Here is a 20,092-nt window from a genome sequence, read left to right on the forward strand (position 1 = left end):
TCTGGCCCGAACAGATATCAATCTACAACAAAAAGCATCTATTTCGATCACCCACTTTGTCCTATATTTCAGGGCTGAGAGGCTAACGTATGAATTACTCTAGCAAGATTTCTATGACCTAAAGCTACACTGTCAAACCTAATTCTATGTGGACTATGTAAAGTTGAATCTAAGCAATAATATTTACTCCCTACTTTATTTTTAGTGCAAAAAAAGACAAGTGCGCTCGTTCGTGCAATTTTGTGGGAAACGACTTACAGTGAATTCCAATGTAATTGTTCGTTCAAGGTTGATCCTATAATGCTTGACTGGTCATCAGCTCATTTTTTGTACTGTACGATTCACATCCACAGATAATAAAGCCTTCTCATTCAATCTTAATATTTATTATGTCTAATGCCATGAAGTTTGTGATCAACAGAATTAATGCAATATATCAAAGTCAAGTTCGGCTACCTGCTAATAACATACCCATACCTGGAAATTTAAGAGCGAGTAACATTCCATAACAATGTTTATGTTAAAAATAACAAGGCTGCTCAAACGATTTTAACTTTACTTGGAAATATTCCATTAACTGTCTTAAAACTATGTTTGTAATAAAGAACTATCCACCAAAGTTATCATCCTATCTTACTGCCTCTGAAAGCAGAGGGGGAAAACTAACTGTAAGAGAGCCAATGAACGCGACCTATCGTGTCTAGGACCTCACATAGCTACTCCCGCTAATGAAAGAAAGCCTGACCAGAAGGCTTCTTCTATTCACGACTTGAATAAGCCCCCTGATGTGCACTCAGATCCAACAGAAAAATTCTAATCAAACTAAATATGAAAAACAGATCCTTAAGAAAACTTTTTGTAACTAAATAACACCAAGATGGAGGGTAGTCATCTGAGTTAATTATAAATGAAATCTAAAAATGGGAAGACAACTTACGGAAATAAAGGTAGTACCTATTCACCCCTATCCCCAATGACCACCACCCCCTACCCATTCCCCTAACAAGCCTAACTGAAATCCTGGAAGCAGGTGCTATGTCCGGAGAGCTGCCTCCAGAGCAAAGCTGATCATTATTTCTTACCGGTTTTTGTCTGTATTGCATCAGGTATCTTATAGGTCAATGGTTACAAACGAAAATCACCCCTTTTCAGTCAAACTTTCCTCGATTGTTAGGAGCCCTACGGCTAAAAACTTACACGTATTAACAGTCGGAGTCCATGGCCTCTGAAAACACTATATAGAGAAAAATACAAGAAAAGAAAACAAAACGAATAAAACGTGAGCTACTGGCTGAGACATGCAATGATTAAAGGCCACTACGTGAGAAACAAGCCTATATACAGCACAAATCTACTAAAAAGAAATTATTAGTCGAAATCAAGAACAGCCAAAGACTAGACCCCGGGAAGCAGACTCCGCGTCCGATGTTCGACTGATATTGCATCGGTCTTTTTTTTTTTTTTTTTTTTTTTAACATTACTGTCTAATAACCAATAAATATTGACTGTTACTGTGCTTAATTTCTGCATAAATTCCACAGCCAACCCAATTTGCAATTTAATATAAGAAAAAATATCTAATCTGATTAAAACTGACAACAAAATAAAAACAAACAAATCACAATTTTTCGGGCAGTCGTCTTTGAAACCTTTCTTATCTTTTCATTAACTCTCTCTTTTATACGACTCTTTTAGTCTTATTGTATTTTTTTTGTTTCAGAGATCACACAAGTGCAACCAAGGCAACCACGGGATGAGATGCAAAAGCGGCGTTGCCTGTTGCAGAGTACCTGTAATCTTCCACATTAGTCTCTGCCATAATTGGATCCGAGACACGGTAGTATACAACGGCGTCGACGGACACAGTCACAGAATCGCGAGACAGGATCTGAAATGCAAGTGGGTGAGGAGAAGAGGCTGAGAGAGAGAGAGAGCGAGAGAGAGAGAGAGCGAGAGAGATAGAGAGATGCGAAAGAGAGAGAGAGAGAAAAGGAGCATGGTGCCGAAGAAATATCGATCACTGTTTAAATTGATATATATATATATATATATATATACTATATATATATATGTATATGGATGTATATATATAAATTATACATATATATTTAATATTTAGTATGTATATATATATAAATTATATATATATAGATATGTAATATATATAAATATATACATAATATTTATATATTTAATGTATGTATATATATATAAATATATATATTTATATATAATATAATATGTGTATGTATGTTATATATAAATATATACATATATATTTATATATTTATGTATGTATATATATAAAATATATATAGTATATATATATATATATATTATATATATATATATATATGTAAGTATGTATAGTATATAGGTACTCAAATACATGTAATGATGCGACTGGTAAAAGACAGATAAGGTACTTAAATAGTCAGAACGAAGTTTTCACGATATGAATGGTCTAGGAAAGTATATGGGGAGTAAATGAATATGAGAGAGAAGAGAGAGAGAGAGAGAGAGAGAGAGAGAGAGAGAGAGAGAGAGAGAGAATATTGTGGTACACAATATTTCCGCAGAAAATAAGAATGAAAGGTTAGCGAAAAATAAAGAGGATCAAAAGTCGAAAGACATGAGCCAAAGGAGATCATCTGGTTTTTTGAGGAACAAGTAAGTACATATACACTTTCGGACGCTGACAAGAACATGAGCTATAAAAATGAGCAAAAATTCACAAAAAAATCAAGGAATAAAGGGTAAACACAGAAATGGATTAGGGTTCTACATGTGACATGATTCGGTCCTGAACCAAAAATGCTTAATGAAAATAAATATTATGTTTGATAATTATGTACATGACATGAAAGAAGTGTGTATTGGGAGTATTAACTGCTGTTCTTTCTAATGACTCAAAATAAAAACAACTGTAAGTGTATTTATTTTGTATAAAAAGAAGCTACTTGCTGACTAAGATAGAAAAAGACAGGACAGCACATACACAGACAATATGCACAACACACACCTACCTTTTAAAACATTCCAGTAATCAATTGAACAGATTTCTGTCTGAACTCAACCTTTCCTACCTAATGAAAAGAATGGATGCTTTTGTGGAGACAATCCCAACTATTCTAGCCCTGAGGAAATTATTATAAGCCTACGGAAACGATGTCTACTCCACAGGATCCGACACTGTTTACACTCTTGTACGGTGTCTTATAAACATACTAAGGGAGTACTCCGTATTGGATTGAATTTACATTAATGAAATCCTACGTAATGACCTCAGAAAATTCATCTTGCCTGATATTCTCGTGGCACTTTCTTCTTAGGTAAAATATTCAGCTGTTGGGAACTATTCTAGCTATCATTTATGAGTGCCATTCATCTTTATAAGTAAATAAAATGCGTAAATGTATTATGTAGTTGCAAACAGAGAGAGAGAGAGAGAGAGAGAGAGAGAGAGAGAGAGAGAGAGAGAATCAAAACCGTGCCCCTCCCAAAACGATCAAAACTGTTCCTAGACTATCATCTATCTTCGAAAGAGCCTTCAAGAAAGCCTTTCTAGCACACGTCTCTATAGACAGCACCATGCCTAGGAACTGCTAGCTAAGAACACCCAGGAAATCTAAGACAAACAAAGCAACAAACAAAATACTGAAAAACTTGTGTACACAGTGTTCAACTTTTGTGGTGTTGAATGTTCTGACTTTAAGAAAATATTTTTACCGTTTTTCTTTTGTCTAGTTGCATATATAAATCAAGTACAATTCAGTACACAAAAAGAAATAAATGCCTATAATATAAGTTTATGATAAACTTGAAATGAAATGTATTTCTGAAGCAGGAAAAAGGATAAACAGATAGGAAAACTCGATTTAATAAATGTTAATAACTGAGACGAAGAGGAAGCAAATAGTTAAGAGGGAAACAGGAAAATGGAGGAGTCGCATCTTGAGAGAGAGAGAGAGAGAGAGAGAGAGAGAGAGAGAGAGAGAGAGAGAGAGAGAGAGAGAGAGAGAGAGAGAGACTGCAAAGGATGAATAAGGTGGTATATTACTACTATTAAACACCTGCATTAAAATTGGCACTTTTCTCCCTTTTTAGCAGCAACAGCAGTCTCATCAGCCACAGCCAACTTAGCAGCAGTAACAGCAGCAGCAGTAGCAGCAGCAGCAAAAGCAAGAGAAGCAGCTCTCGGAGTGTATGTACAATGGAAGGAGCAGGCACAGAAGCAGGGCAGAGAAGCCAAACGAAAGCGGTCATTGGGACAGCCAGCCAAATGTCACATCAACAATGGAATGGGAACTTGGGTCGCTGGTTAGATTATTTTCAGTTACCCTGATGGGAAGGGGCAGGTTTGGGGTATTCCCAAGAGTCTTACAAAGAAAACACAGTTGGTTACGAGGAGTTGGGGAGAGAACAGGAGAGACTTACGGAACATGACTCACAGGATCATACGCCATTGGACTAAAAAATGGTGACATTGTTGTTAATTCTCTAAACATATCTATACATCAGCATAGATATATTATGTCTGTGAGATGACACAACTACGACTACTACTCGCAATACTACCAGTAATAATAACAACAACAATAATAATCATAATAAAGATAATGATGATAAATAAAAAGGAGGTTTTCTCATAACAATGACTAGTGCACAGTGACTTACTACTTCCTCTCACATCCAGATCACAGTACTCTGTCATGTGTCATGATGGTACCTACTGTTCACATTTGGATGCAGCACCAAATGATTACTAATGTCACCATTTGCTCAACAAAAATAACAAGTAAAACAGCGACCAGCTGTAGTGTAGTCTAGCAGTCCCTGCGTGTGCAACCACAAGACACACTTGGCAGGGAGAACTGGACTAGGCCACGGCTGGGCCGTCGGCCACAGGCGACAGGAAATGCAGCAACCCCATTTGTCTGAATCCAGTCTAGCCAAACGGTCTATGAGGCCAGTCACCAAAAATGGTGATTCCGGAGCACATGTTGAGACCATTGGACTATCCTGGGTGGTTAAGAAGGGAAGAGGAGAGGGGCTGCCCCATTGTTTTTGATTCATTTTATCAGTTTTTGTTTTATGCAGGGCTACATTTGCTTGGCGAATGTGCCCTTCGTCTACCTGTAGTCCTCCACATTGTTCTCTGCCATGACGGGATTCTGGACTCTGTAGTATACCACAGCATCCACCGCTACTGTCACGTGGTCACGGGAGAGGATCTGCAATATTACCACCCGCCAGGTCAGGTCAGGTCAAAGGTCATAAACGCATCCAAGGTCACTCAGCTCCATGGTGGCGTAAAGAAGCCACGCTGCTTTTATCGACTTTCATTTTTTTTCCTTTTCACCCAGTCACCGCTGGGGTCATTCACAGACACTCAGGAGTCACAGAATAAAAGACAATTAAACTGAAGTTTGTGGTCATGATCTCACTGCGAAGTCAGACCAGTCCATCAATTAGCAACTCAAGCTCACTCAGATTCATTATGACTTGGTTCATTCTTTTCTTTAAAGTGGATGATTGGATATGAAGGAAAGGACGTCCTTTATTATTCTGATTTAAAAGAAAATGATCCAATGAAACAAATAAATGATAAAATATAGTATATGTTAATAAATCAGTCTAGTCAGTCTCGTCTACGTCGTAGTCTTATAACCCTAACAATGCTGAGCATATGTGATGTCTATCCAACTTAACTCTACTTACGTTCAAATGCACAAAACACTACAACTTGTCCGCGCGCTTGCTTGCCTTATTTTCTGTTTCTCACTCACTCACTCTCTCTCTCTCTCTCTCTCTCTCTCACACACACACACACACACACACACACACAACACACATATATATATATATATATATATATATATATATATATATATATATATATATATATATACATATATATATATCTGTGTATATATAACGTGAATTATACAGGGAAAAAGATGTATCAGTAGATATGAAATCACTAAATAGTAAGTTAAAAAAACATTTTCTATGAAAAAAAAAACTGCTGTCCTTAGACGAATTCCCTTAAGGACACGGTACTTTTCCAGTTCACTCCTCTGTTATCATTACCTTCCTCTCTTCTTCCTTTTGCAGTTTCCCTTTCGTAAAAGAGCTTATCATCAGCTCCCATATTCCTTAACCCTTCGATCTCTGGGCTTTCTCCTTTTGTTAATTGCATTATCTCTCTCTCTCTCTCTCTCTCTCTTCTCTCTCTCTCTCTCTCTCTCTCTCTCAAGTAATCATTACTTTCACCTACCCCCAGCTAACTACTTTAGCAGTTGATTCAAAGCACACATTACTACGTTTATTTCAGTTTTATTTATTATACCAGCTCCATTCATTCCCTATTTTCTTTCATCCTTCTTTTCCGTCATATCACTGTTTCCCTTACGCTTCCCATCAAATGGATATTTATAAAACGAACCCCTTGTGCGAAATATATAGATCCGACTCTGCAATCTCAACTATGCAGTAATGAGACCACGAGACAATATATTACTGTAACAGAACCATTCTGTCAATCATGCGAGTGGGACGCGCTTGCACGCACGCACACACACACACAACACACACACACACGGCAGTTTACTAGAGAGAGTAGAAGAGAATGAGGGATAGAGTGTATTCCAGGAGTGAGAATGTTTGATACAGTTACCTTTCATTTCATCTTCAATATCGAGATATTTGTTATCATACTTCTGGACTATTTGGATCATCATGAATACACTTTTTAATATTCAGATCAAGTTAGGTATATGCAATTTCTACATATGAACTGGTAAAAAGCCCAGGTGAGTTTTTCTTAACTTGACAGTATGGAGACGAACACATCGATGGAATATCTGTGTGTATGGAAACTGCTTACAAATTGCGGGCTACAATCCGCCTCATTCACTGAAGAACGCCCAAATGCTTGTTGAGGAGACTGTCTGTCTCCAAGCCGTTTGCCTTTCATTTGTCCCTCTAATATACATACTTGGGAGATTTCAGTCTGGAATCATCCTCTCACCCACCTCCAGTTTAAGCTTGTATCTTTCAACAGACAGAATAGGCTGGCTGCAGTAATTTCACATTCCTAAGTCAAGATTGTTGCCATCATTTCCATATACTAAGTCGGGAATTGACAGCTGCCTAGTAGATTTCAGGGAATTTATAAAAAAAACTAAATCCACTTTGCTTCAGTCATTTGCAGCAAAAAAAAAAAAAACTTCATAAGGTTGTAATTATAAATTATACTTATGTATCCTAAACAAATGATATATTCTTTTTATTTAGAGAAGTCATCTCTCTCTCTCTCTCTCTCTCTCTCTCTCTCTCTCTCTCTCTCTCTCTCTCTCTCTCGTCTTATAACAACATATAGAAACCTTCCGAGTTTATTCAGTCAAGTTCTGTCCCACGTTTTAGGACGTTATTTTTTCTGAACCTCCAAGTTAGGTGTACTTATGATGTCCACAGAGACGAGAGTTTTTCTTTTTGTTTTTACTCCCCAAAGCCATAGTTTGCTGCGGTCTTTTATTTATAAGATCAATTATCTTTCTTACTGATTTAATGCTAGTGTTAAACCATAGTGATATAAGGAAGATTTTCACTATACAATTTCTATTATTTTGACATTCTGCTTACGTTTGATAATATAACTGAAGAGGAACCCTTGGTACTTAAGTCTCCATTTTGATGGCACCATTCTTAAAAAAAATAATTTTCTTTTCTTTTACTTGCACATTTGTCTAATTGAATGATATATGACGTTTACCGTTTCTCTCTTCCAAACACATTTCCGAGGTCCACAGACTTGGCTCAAATATTTGGGAGTTCTATTATCATGGTTTTATCTTCAAAGATGAAATATTCTTAATTGTGTATATTTTCTACAAACGACTAAAATACGTTCTTAAACCATTATCAGTTTCATTAAAAGGGTCGGATATTTAGGAATATTGTTAGATTCTTCCCGTACTGTTTACAGAGTGCTGTAATAAGAGAGTCGGTAACCTACCCTATGTCATGCTCATATCGATCAAATTTTAGCTCTTTTCTTACACTTCAGTTTTATTGTAACTGATATATTAATAAAAATGTTTCCATGACCATTCTGTATCAGATATTCTTCAGGCATCCATCTTTGAAACGCTACTGTTATCACTCAAACGCTAACATACCACTCGACCCACCTGTGAATGGGTACCAGCGCCCATTTGGATCAATGAAAGGTACAAGACATGAAAACTCCTCTTAAGGAACTTGCCGAGATCTCACCAACTCCATCCTTCCCTTCCCTTCTAAGGTTGAAAGTATATGGTGAAATTAGTTACACACCCACACACATACATATTATATAAATAATATATATATATCAAACATTATTTGTTTAAACGTTAAGCAATGACCACTAACAAGGGGTGGCTGCAGAGTAAATCTTCTCTGTCACCTTTCTCAGAAGATTTATAATTCCTCCCTTCCACTACTTTAGAATCCCTCTCTTTTCCAGACATTTCTCATAGATCCTGGTTAGCCATTCAATAACAAATTCACCATCGCCCTACTGCTCTTAGTGTCTATCCATTCTTCGGCCGATCAACTGCAGTCCTTATATCCTCAATAGTCAGAAGTGTTTTCAAACTTAAACCCAGGTTTTCCACACTTCTTTTCTTTCGTTTCTGATTGTCTTAAATTTACTATATTCAGTATGATTCATTTACTCGTTAACTTTTCTCTGTGCACTTAAATTTCCGGAGAACGTTCTCCCCGCTTTTATTTAATTCTCTACTATCAGTACCTCCCCTGTTTTCCCATTCATTTGTTTCTTGTCGACCTTACATATACCTTCTACATGCCTGTACATAACATCACTTATCTCGCGATTGAAGATTAATTCATCTCCTTTTATTGCTTTGCTACACACAAGATTAATTGATTTCCTTTTATTGCTTAGCTAAACCTATTTTTATTTTTATTTTTTTGATTTTCATACACTTCTCTACAGAAAAGACACTTCCTGCTAACTCTGTGATCCCACTGCCCAATTTTCCGTAGAATCTCTACATTTTCCACTTGTGTCTGACAATAAACCATTTTTCCTCCTCTTCCTCCTTATGTGCTCTTCTTGATTGCTTAGTATTACACTCACTTGTATCATTCGAGTTACGGCCACATTTCCCTCAATTTCCCCAAATCTTAAGTTTATATATACCCTAACTTTTGTGGCGCGAAAATAATGATCAGATATACTGCAGCCCCTCCTCTTCCCACTATTAGATCCATCAAATTGTTTTAAAATTTGATCTCCACTGAGCCAAACAAAAAAATAAAAAAAGTGGGAAAAGAGAAAAGAGAGGAGAGAGAGGAGGAGAGAACGAGGAAAGAGATGAGGAGAGAGATGAGCGAGGAGAGAAGGTGAAACTTTTTCCTTTTCTTCCGGTTTTCTCTTTTCCCAAAATACCTTACATTGTTGTTTTACCTTGCGAAACCATGTATTTTAAATCCAACCCGTACCCGCCCTTTTTTAATAAAAAAAAATCTATTCATATTATCTAAACCTTTCTGGTGTCTGATTCACTCTTCAATTTATTTATTTATTTGTTTAATCTTTGCTTCAATTTGTTATTCATTTATTTATATTTTTTGCAATCTCATGCTATTCTATTCCTGGCCCAGACTCTCTCGCTATTTATTACAGGATGTTCTCTTGCTACAATCTTACCAACACGATCCTCCCTCAAACAAACACTTTTGTTCTCTCACCTGGCCCCAGATTCTTCTTGTCACTGCAACTGCCACCTCCCACAGCTCTGCTCCTTCAGCAACCCCACATAATCAATCTGTCTGACTCATTTCCAGCACACACTGTTCTTCCATCTCTGCAAGCGTAAGGCATCCAACCTTCTCTCTTTAAATAAATAATTTTCCACCAAACATTTCGTCTTATCTGCACCACACCACATCTAGCACATTTGAAACCACAACCATTAGTATACATAACTATATACCTACATATACGAGTATATATACTATACATATATGCACAATGTTTGTGTGCGTTAGAGAGAGAGAGAGAGAGAGAGAGAGAGAGAGAGAGAGAGAGAGAGAGAGAGAGAGAGAGAGAGAGAAATGAATACTTTTATGTCTACATTTGTGTTGTGCATTATTTGCTACAGGACAAACAAAAACTTGGCGCTGCTGTTGCACCCTTCCCGGTCCCTAGGTCCTCTTTCCAGACACGCTGCTACTAGGCAGCAACATTTCCTTCATAACTCGGTAGAATACCCAGCTGGGAATGAGACAAATAACCTAAAAGGAGCGTGGATTTCGCTGAAGCATCATGAGACTAAAAAGTGAATTTGAACTCTTTTTCATCAAACTGTTATGAAATTAGGGTTATTGACAACATTCAAGTAGAGCTTCTCAATTTCTTATTCGCAGTTTGCACATTTATCTCATTCTCACTTATTGTGATATAAATCGCCCAGATTCCTAGTTCGCGTGTTCAGAATAAATAATTACAAATTCAGATGCTTTGCATGCTCTATGTGTGAGAGCAGATGCAGCATAATCTTACAGGAAAAAATATCTGATTTTCATAAGAACAAAACACCCTCTTTAATGCAACACAGGCAAAGCGGCTGGCGGATAAACTAAATTATATACACATCACAACCGAGCAGTGCGGTGTCGATCTTACCGCAAGCTTGTTCAAGTCACCAACGGACTCTGTTAGTACCGCTCACTCGCTCCGTCCTTTCCGACCAGCTTCCACCGCCCTTGCTCTCCTTGACGACTTCTGTCGCTCCCATTCATCCCTTTGTTTCCATACCGGATATCGAAGTCTCATTTCTCTGGTTCTTTCGTCACTACCCGCCTGTCACGGCTTTTCTTGCTTTTCATCTATTTTTCACGTCTCTCTCACGGTCTGTCACAAATCATCTCTCCTCTCTTTCATTATTTCCCGCCTCTTCGCCCTTTCTTTCTCTGTCTCTTCCAGCACTCACTCATCCCTGGCGCATGAATCCCTGCACTAGCACTCCAACTTATGCAAGAATAGAAAATGTAACAAAATAATACAATTATGGCAAACCGGACAAATATAATCTTTATAAGCTTGTGAAGAGTAGTTGAAATGTTATCAAGTAAAATGATGACTATGTACTATTCCGTTATTTGTCATAAAGCCAACGATTCCAAAATTTTCCAAATAAAAAATCCATGTTCGAAGGATATGAATGAAAACGATATAAAAGTAATGTCAATTATATTAAAATATTGGTCTTATGAAATGTATAAATATATAAATGTTTTCTCAATTAAATTAATCGCTCTTCTACATTTCTGAAAAGAAGTACATTGTTAACAGACTAATTAATCAACAGAACATTTCGAAAAATTGCAAAATCTGGTTCAAATTTAACCCAAAATGAGATAAATTCCGATTCGAAGAAAATGACAGACAATGGGGTTCAAAGAAGTCTTTTAAAGTTACTGACCCTGATTCCTTAAATCCCATTGAAATGAATGTCGGATTAAATCCTGCGGGTTACACACGAACCCGAACGCACGCACGCACGCACACACTTACATACGTGACAATGTTCTTGAGGTGATTAAAAGACGACTCCGCCATCAGCAACATCTAAAGCTTTTCATTAATATCAGTGACGAGGTTTTCACTGGTTTTCACTTCTTTCAAACCCTTGTCGACTCATTTCTGGATTCAATGGATTTCTCTTTTAAGCAGATTTTAGCGACGACGTGTTCGTATTATGCATTTATAGCTGAGCGGCTTTTAATAAAACCTTATTCAATTCAAGTTTCCCCTTAATGATGCGTTAAATGATGACCTTATCTCGTGCGCCCATCGGAGGTACCTGAAGTTTCTCTTCACAATAAATGCTCGGTGCCATTACAGCACAAAGAAAAGAATTACATCAAGTGCATCACCTGGGACTTGATAAAACACGGTCCACCCACTGAAGTCTCAAAAATACTACTGAATAAGAAATAATACATTTTGTTCATTTACAGAGAAAAGAAAAATGAAATAACATTTACTGTAGGCTTTACCGACAAGTGTTGGTTTTTCCAACTATGCACTGAGGGCCATAGTTCAAAATCCATAAACCAGATAACTAACTCAGTAAACGAGATCAAGAACTACAATTCTTCCTGGACACATAACCATTGCACATGCGAACCACTTACCCAACATTCGCACACACACACACACAGACTCATACAAACAAACACGCGCGTGCATACACATACATACAAAGACACGCCTTACTACTAAACACACACACACACACACAGGTACACAATGACAAAAAAATTCCAAGAGGGAAAACCTCGGAAGTAACGTTTGCTCAGCGGCTCCAGAGTTGCAGCCAGTTGTCAAACCAAAGAAGAACACAACTGGCCTTCCTGGTCCTCGGTGTTTTAGTCGTTAGACAGTCATAGAAGTCGTTTTGAGAAAGGAAACAAAATGGATAAGATCTCTTGAACGTCCTCCCCTGCGCATCCATGGTGTGAAGAGTTCATCTTCTCTCACTGCTGTATAAGTCTTTCGAAAAACAAGCCTAGGAAGTCTTTGAAAATAAACATTGTTCGGTCTCTGTATAAAGTCGATTAAAAATAATAAAAGTAAACCAGAGTCCTACAGTATTCTGTCCCATCACATGTACACTAGTTCGTAAATGCCATACCAGAGCAAAAGGTTCATTGTTATAATTTGATCATAAATATGAAATGGAGGTGGTATAGAGAGATTAATAATGGGCTTAATATCAGAATGGAAATAAAAGACAAACTACTTGGATTAATAGCGAGCTTATTAATTACTGAAGCTAAAAGTTGAAAAAATCAAAACAAACAAACAAAAGAACAAAGTTGAACAGAAACACGAAAAAGGAATTTACAACTACTGGAGATGAAATTGGGAATACATGAGAGCAAAGAGAGAGAGAGAGAGAGAGAGAGAGAGAGAGAGAGAGAGAGAGAGTTTTAAAAGGGAAAATATATAAACCATATCAAGAAGAAGTAGCAATGACAGTCAAGAGAACTAAATTGTTATGGCACGCAGTCATAGCTGATCATTTCTACAACAGAAAAAACAGACAAATGAACAACGAAACCATACAATAGAGACAGTTGATATAAATGCGTGCCGTAAGAATGAGGAGATATTGCCGGGCAAAAATCAAAACAAAAGCTGGACAACATCGACAACAGTGCACCCCAGAAAAAAGAAACAACAATTCTAAAAAAAGGAAATGAATTGGATCTGTGACTCACATGTCAGAAAACACTTTAAATTGTGAATAGGAGGGGAGGGACAAGAGACCAAATCTCAACCTTGACTACAAAGGATACAATAACATTTCTTTCGACAATTTTAAAATTAATTCATCAGTTAATTGTTTATTGAAGGCGGGAAAATCAAGGGAAATGATGATATCTTCAGTTTCCTGTACATATTTCAATGTGTGGGAATGAAGGACATATTCAGGAAGCCAAGAAAAGAAAGGACATGAATCAAAGGAAAAAAATCAGGGTCGAATGAAAATATCAAAATGGCGAAGACTGTTTAAAATTACTGCTCAATCATTTAAGTATCCTGGAATATTTAGAGTTGCAAAATAAGTAAAAATGTCTAATTGAATCAAAACAAAGCATTAATTTCACAATGAATATGAAACAATTTGTAAAAGAACGAAGTCTAAGTAGAAAAGAAATATAAAAGAAAAGTGGCAAAAACGAATAGAAAGAGCAAAGTCCCATGGGTATATAGAATGTGTTCCTCAGGGCATTCCAGCAAGACCATTTGGTGTCCTTGGCACCTGTAGGCAAGCACAGCGCTCAAGGACACCTGTCAAAAAATAATTTCATACCCGTTCTGAAGGAACAGTTCGTGAATGCTCTTTTCGTTCATTGCAAATATACCCATTGGACGTTTATTTAGACAGTATTTATTAAGATTGATTATTTACATGACAAATCCAATATATATATAATTCACCATAATTCATATGAAATATGTAGCCCAAGAAATCTGAACTTATTCAACAGGTCATGAAAAGTGATCACCTATATATAATAACCTCCTGAAAATCACTTTCCTTTGTCAAAATATTATAAGATAATATGAAAAAGGTGGTTTGTTAGTCAAGGATACAACAGTTACAAGTTTTATACCAAATCTCCAGGATCGGATTTTGAAACAAATGTTTTAAGTATGAGATCATAAGAGCTCTAAATAAAGCATCTTTGAAATGACATGACATCAGATATATCATCTTCCTCAATGAAAGAAGGAAGCTCAGTAATTGAAAACAGGAGATAATAAGATTTGTAACAAGGCAAAAAGAAACTGGCAATCCGGACCCACATGGAGACGGATTAGCATTACCTCTTGAGGCGGGACATCGAAAGAGACAGTTCGGAGGTCGACCTTCCTGTACGAGTCCAGGCAAGGGACCACGAAGAATATACCTGGGCCTTTCGCGCCGCCTTTGAGCAGGCGACCGAGTCGGAATATCACCGCTCGCTCGTACTCCTGAACGACCTGTTGAGAGGTAGGAGAGTCATCACATCTGAAGCAGCATTGAGTCGTCGGGGGTTTAGTGAAAAGACATTTAGGTGCTCACTGTATCTGTCCTATTCATTTCTTTATTTCATCCGTGGTTCTTTTAAACAAACTAAATATTTTCATTATTGTCCACTTCATCCGAGCATTATTTCTTCACATATTTTCATATAGGTGTCAATAGTTATTGTCTTTTCCATTAAATTGAAATGAAGATTCCCGTAATTCATCATTTGTAGTTTTATGACTAAAACCTATCCAAGGTTAGTTCAAATACAATACCTTACCAAACTTTGCTCGATGAAGTACCTACATTGCTATGAAGTTAATCCATTCACCTTTGGTCTAATGGAATACATACTATAGATATAATATTCTACTCTCTATTATGCCCTTTCAATCCTGTACAAACTGAAATTATTTAAACTTTCAACATAGGAAATATAATTTTAACTAAACAAAAAATACTTACTGTAAAATTAAAAGCATTACTTACGTGCCATCAAAGTCCTCTAAATTGCACTATGAAGGTCTGGATACCATTATGTGCTATAAAAAACTGTTCTCAGGATTAAATGTATTAGAATGAATTCAAACACTTCCTTATTTACATTGAAAAAAGGCTCAACATTTCTAAAAGTTGAATCTCTATACATTACCTGGCGCTGAAATAATTCAGTTAGAAGCCTTCATTTCTTGAGTTTAATTAACACACACTCCGAGATGTTTGGTTATAAAAAAACGCCCGGTTTATGATGAAGTACACGTATTCTTACTTGCATACTTAAAACACAAGCATAAAAAGAGAAAGACTAAGGTTTCTCCTTAGAGGGAAGATGAAGCACAAGTACCTCAATGAAGAGCGAGATTAAGTGCGAGCAGAAATAAATCCCAAGTCGAAACACCTCAAACAAACACGAGAGGTTTCGTCAGGCCACAATTCAACTGTCGCCATCACCTGAGTCCCACCATATCATCCCAAATTGTAATGGAGGCGGAACTAGAAAATCTACTAACTAGAGAGTAAGACGGTAACTACATATAAATTCCTAGATGGTTAAGTTATATATATATATATATATATATATTATATATATATATACATACATGTATATATATTATATATATATATATATATATACATACATGTATATGTCTGTGCGTAATTATATATAAATATATATATATATATATATATATATGTATGTATGCATACATATATACATACATGTATATATATATACACACATATGTATATATATATTATATATATATATATATATACACTACATGTATATGTCTGTGCGTAATTTCATATAAATATATATATATATAATATATATATATATATATATATAAATTCCAAACTACAATATAAATTCCTAGATGGTGAAGTTTATATATATATATATATATATATATATATATATATATATATATATGTATGTATGTATGCATACATATATACATACATGTATATATATACACACATATGTTTATATATATATATATATATATATATATATATATATATATATATATATATGCACATATGATGAGCTGATTCAATACAGTTTTGAATATGCGTCTAAGAGACATTTCTGAAGTCCAACTAAAACGTTATGTGATAGTGTGTGTATGTGCGACAGCGCAAGTCAACGCCAAAGACGTTACAAGTTGGCGTGGGGCTTGGGCAGTTTCAAAAGAGTGCCACGCATCTCTATATCCTTCTTGATTGGCTCTTGTGTCTAAGGAGCCAGAATAAACCAATTAGCAAGATTCTTGCATAACGATGCGTGTGAAGGGGGCATTTGAAACAGGCGCACCAGAGGTCAAAAAATCAGTTCGTTAGCGGGTCCCCATACAGGACGGACATGGTCGAGGACGAGTGCTCCCAGTGCCCCACACCGCCGTCAGCCCCGTCGCCGTCGGCCACAACACAAAAGACGTGTATCGTTATGAGTGTCAATAGTCAATAAAAACAGTCTAACCTTACCGTCTGGTTGTGCATGCATGTAAACTTATCTCTCTCCCTGATTTTCCTTCATATCCGAACCCGACGAATGACCGAGATCAGGTGCATATATATATATATATATATATATATATATATATATATATATATATATATCTATATATATATATTCTCTATATATATATATATATATATATATATATATATAGTATAGATATATATATATATATATATATATAGTATATATATATATATATATATATATATCTAATAAAAAGGAGCCCATTAAAAAACACCAAAATGTAGAGAGAAAAGTACTATATTTCAGAGACTGCTGTCTCTCTTCTTAGTATATGAATGAGAAAAGTTTACAGAAAAGGTGGTATTTTATACCAAGAGATTCGTCACAAGTAAGCCAATTTAGGTCACCACCCCGCTGATAATCTTCCCTTTAATCTTCTTTTAAGCGTTGGTGAATGAACACTGCGTCGACCGATGTCCGATGTCCAATTCCCTTTTGAGATGTTCATTTACCTGCTTCTCTTTTATTAAGCGATTCCATCATTTGACTCTGTACCGGCAGTTGCTGCTATAAAATTACACGTGACATATTCCAGTTATTCTATGGTTATGTTTCATTTATATGATTGAAATAGCCGAGTTTCTGTTGTCCATACCTAACTGACCGTTTGTGTTGTATTAATCTCTGGGGGAAGTGATTTACCTGTAAATCGATGTAAAGATTGGTCACGAGTCCTGGCATGGGATCTCATATACCCCCAGAGTCTTTGGGCGATGTCTTTTGTGACGTTAATCAGGGATTTGGCTAAGGTATTTGGGTAGGTAAATGCAAAAGGGTTGGATTTCCCAAGGGTGGGAGAGTTACTCTCTTTAATCGTCTCCAGGTGGGTGGGGAATTTTTATTTTATTGTTGGGTGTGTCTCTTGGTCTTGTCTTAGGGGGTCGGTATAAAAATTACGGAGTTTGCTTTTTGAATTGCTTTCTCAATTAAATATGGTCAGGATACTTTAAAGATGAAAATTGCTTGCGAATTAGTTCAAATTCTTTTTCCAGGAAAATCTGGGGAACAAATTCGTAAGGCTTCTTAAGAATAGGTTGCTAGCTAGACCTATCTTGATAGTATTGTCATGATAGCTAAGGTAGTGAATATATGAAAGTGAGAACGTGGTTTTCTGTATATGGTAAATTTGTATTCTGTCGTGTCCTCTGATTATTAAAACATCAAGAAAAGGAATTTTGTTGTCTGTTTCACATTCAACTTTTTAAATTTGATGCTGGGCAAACTAATGGCGTTTAATTTTGAGAGGAATTCATTAAAATTCCCACCCCACTTATTTATCCCAAAATATGTTAGTATGTCATCCAAGTATCTCATCCACGAGCATGTTTTGGGGTTTTTTTTTGCATTTATTACTGTAGTTTCAAAGGTATTCCATGTAACAGATTGGCTAAAAATAAGGACTTAAAGGACTACCATACCTACACCCGAATTTTTTGCTTGTAGAATGATTCCCCGAATGAAAATACGTTATTAGATGACATAAATTCCAACTAACTTTTATTATTTTTGTCAAGTGGCCAAAGGGAAAATTATCTGAATCTATATTTAAATTTTTCCCTTAAAAATCTGAAGAAGGAAAAAGTCCTGTACTGGTACTTTTGTGAATAGGGAGTCTACGTCAAGGCTTAAAAGTTTTATGTTGTGAAGTGGGTATATGTTCGTCTCTGAATTTGTGACAAAAGTCTTCCCGAATGTTGATGTGACTGGGAGAAAAAAGTGCCTAAAAAAAGGAGGAAATAGGCCAGGGCCCAGGTAAACCATTTAGAAATTTGTAATTGAAAGCTCCGGCGCATGAAACGATGGGTCTTTGAATGAAGATTGTCTTTTGTAAGTTTTGGGAAGCTACCATAAAAAGTAGGGTAATTAGGATTTAATTACTTTTAAATTTAATATTTTCTCTAAGTAGTTCAATACTTCTTTTTGTCTTGGCCAATAATCTTACTTTCCGAAAAAATTCTGTGGGAAACGTTCTGGGGGGAGGGGATTTCGTCATTTTTCGTAAGTATTTGTCGCTAAGGAGCTGGTTGATTTGTCGAGGTAGAAGTCTTGTCCATTATTACAATTTTGCCCGTCTTGTCGGATCCTACTTATTATAACATCTAACTTTTTTAGCGAGTGGTATGGCTATCATGATCTGCGGGAACAGGATATTTCTTCTGAAGGTCAGTTAAAAGCATTTTAGTAACACTCCTTTTAAACATATCTTCTTCCACGGCTGTAGTTTTTGTCAAGATATGAATTTATCAAAAGCACTAGAAGTCTAGGTTGCGGTCTGGCATTAGGGCAAAGGATAAGCCTAAATTTAAAAACTAAATGTTGGATTTACAGTCAGGCGGAGGGTTGGATAAGTTTAAAAACTTTGTCTTGTGTTCAAGAGTATTCCATGCGCTATATCTTATTAGGTTATTTAACTTGCGTAAAAGTCTGTTGGAAGGAGTCACGCTATTATAGGGCAAAAGCAATGTCGGAACAGAATGAAATCAGGATACCTGTATACGGTGGTCAGTAGTGAGGAGGCGAAGATTAGATTGAGTTTCAATATATCACTTGCGTAGCAGAGAGATAGATGTCGTTTCTCGTATTGGTGATTTCTTTCTTCAGAAAAATCTTGTAGTGATAGAGGGAAGGAGGTTTGATTGCAGAGGGTCAATCTCGCCGAATCCGTACAATTTTTTGGAAAGTACTTGTTCTTGAGGCATTCTTCCAAAAAAGTTGTTTTTGGTTTTTCATCCGGTGTAGTCTGTTCAGTTCTTTTTCCAAACTTGCGCGAAAAACTGGCTTGACTTTCTGGAAGTGAGGAAGAATCGTGGAAAGGGGGTGAAATTCCATAATGGGTGACAATGACTGTGTAAAAGTGTCTCCTGTAACAACAGAATTCCATCTAATAAAAGGAGCCTATAAAACACCAAAATGTGAGAGAGAAAAGTACTAATTTCAGAGACTGCTGTCTCTCTATTCGGTATATGAATGAGAAAAGTACAGAAAAGGCGGTACTTTAACCAAGAGATTCGTCCCACAAGTAAGCCAATTAGGTCACCCCCGCTGATAATCTTCCTTTAATCTTCTAAGCGTTGGTTGAATGAACACTGCGCGACGATTGACGAGGTCCAATGAACAATCTCAAAAGGGAATGGACATCGGACATCTTTGCCGTCATTTAAATATAACTACTTTGCGACAATCGCTTGACTTACGTCTCCATAACTTTTACAGAAAAAATCTAATGGAAGTAAACGGACGTATTTTGTAATATTTTCCATGATTCTTTTTCCAGATATCAAATTCCGACCACACGATTCAGAGAATACTAATTAAGTTGATGTCTTTGCCGTCATTTAAATATAACCACTTGCGACAATCGCTGACTTAAGTCTCCATAACTTTCACAGAAATCTAATGTGTAAGTAAACGACGTAATGTACATATTCAATTTTGGTCG

The 20,092-nt window shown here is 36.3% G+C and overlaps 1 protein-coding gene across 13 annotated transcripts in view; it reads right to left on the bottom strand.

Annotated features, from left to right (window-relative positions):
* LOC135224544 (mechanosensory protein 2-like) overlaps positions 1–20,092 on the bottom strand; it is a 745,504-nt gene that overhangs the window by 44,855 nt on the left and 680,557 nt on the right. For 9 of the 13 annotated variants that reach the window (XM_064263629.1, XM_064263628.1, XM_064263636.1 and 6 more), the window contains one exon: positions 14,420–14,575. In XM_064263629.1, coding sequence (XP_064119699.1) covers positions 14,420–14,575 — 156 coding nt within the window. Of the gene's footprint in view, positions 1–1,790; positions 1,889–5,136; positions 5,235–14,419; positions 14,576–20,092 lie in introns of all 13 variants that reach the window. The other 4 variants (XM_064263632.1, XM_064263630.1, XM_064263633.1 and 1 more) reach the window with 2 other exon arrangements.

This window comes from Macrobrachium nipponense, chromosome 12 (assembly GCF_015104395.2).
Source record: "Macrobrachium nipponense isolate FS-2020 chromosome 12, ASM1510439v2, whole genome shotgun sequence".
Taxonomy (NCBI): Eukaryota; Metazoa; Arthropoda; class Malacostraca; order Decapoda; family Palaemonidae; genus Macrobrachium; species Macrobrachium nipponense.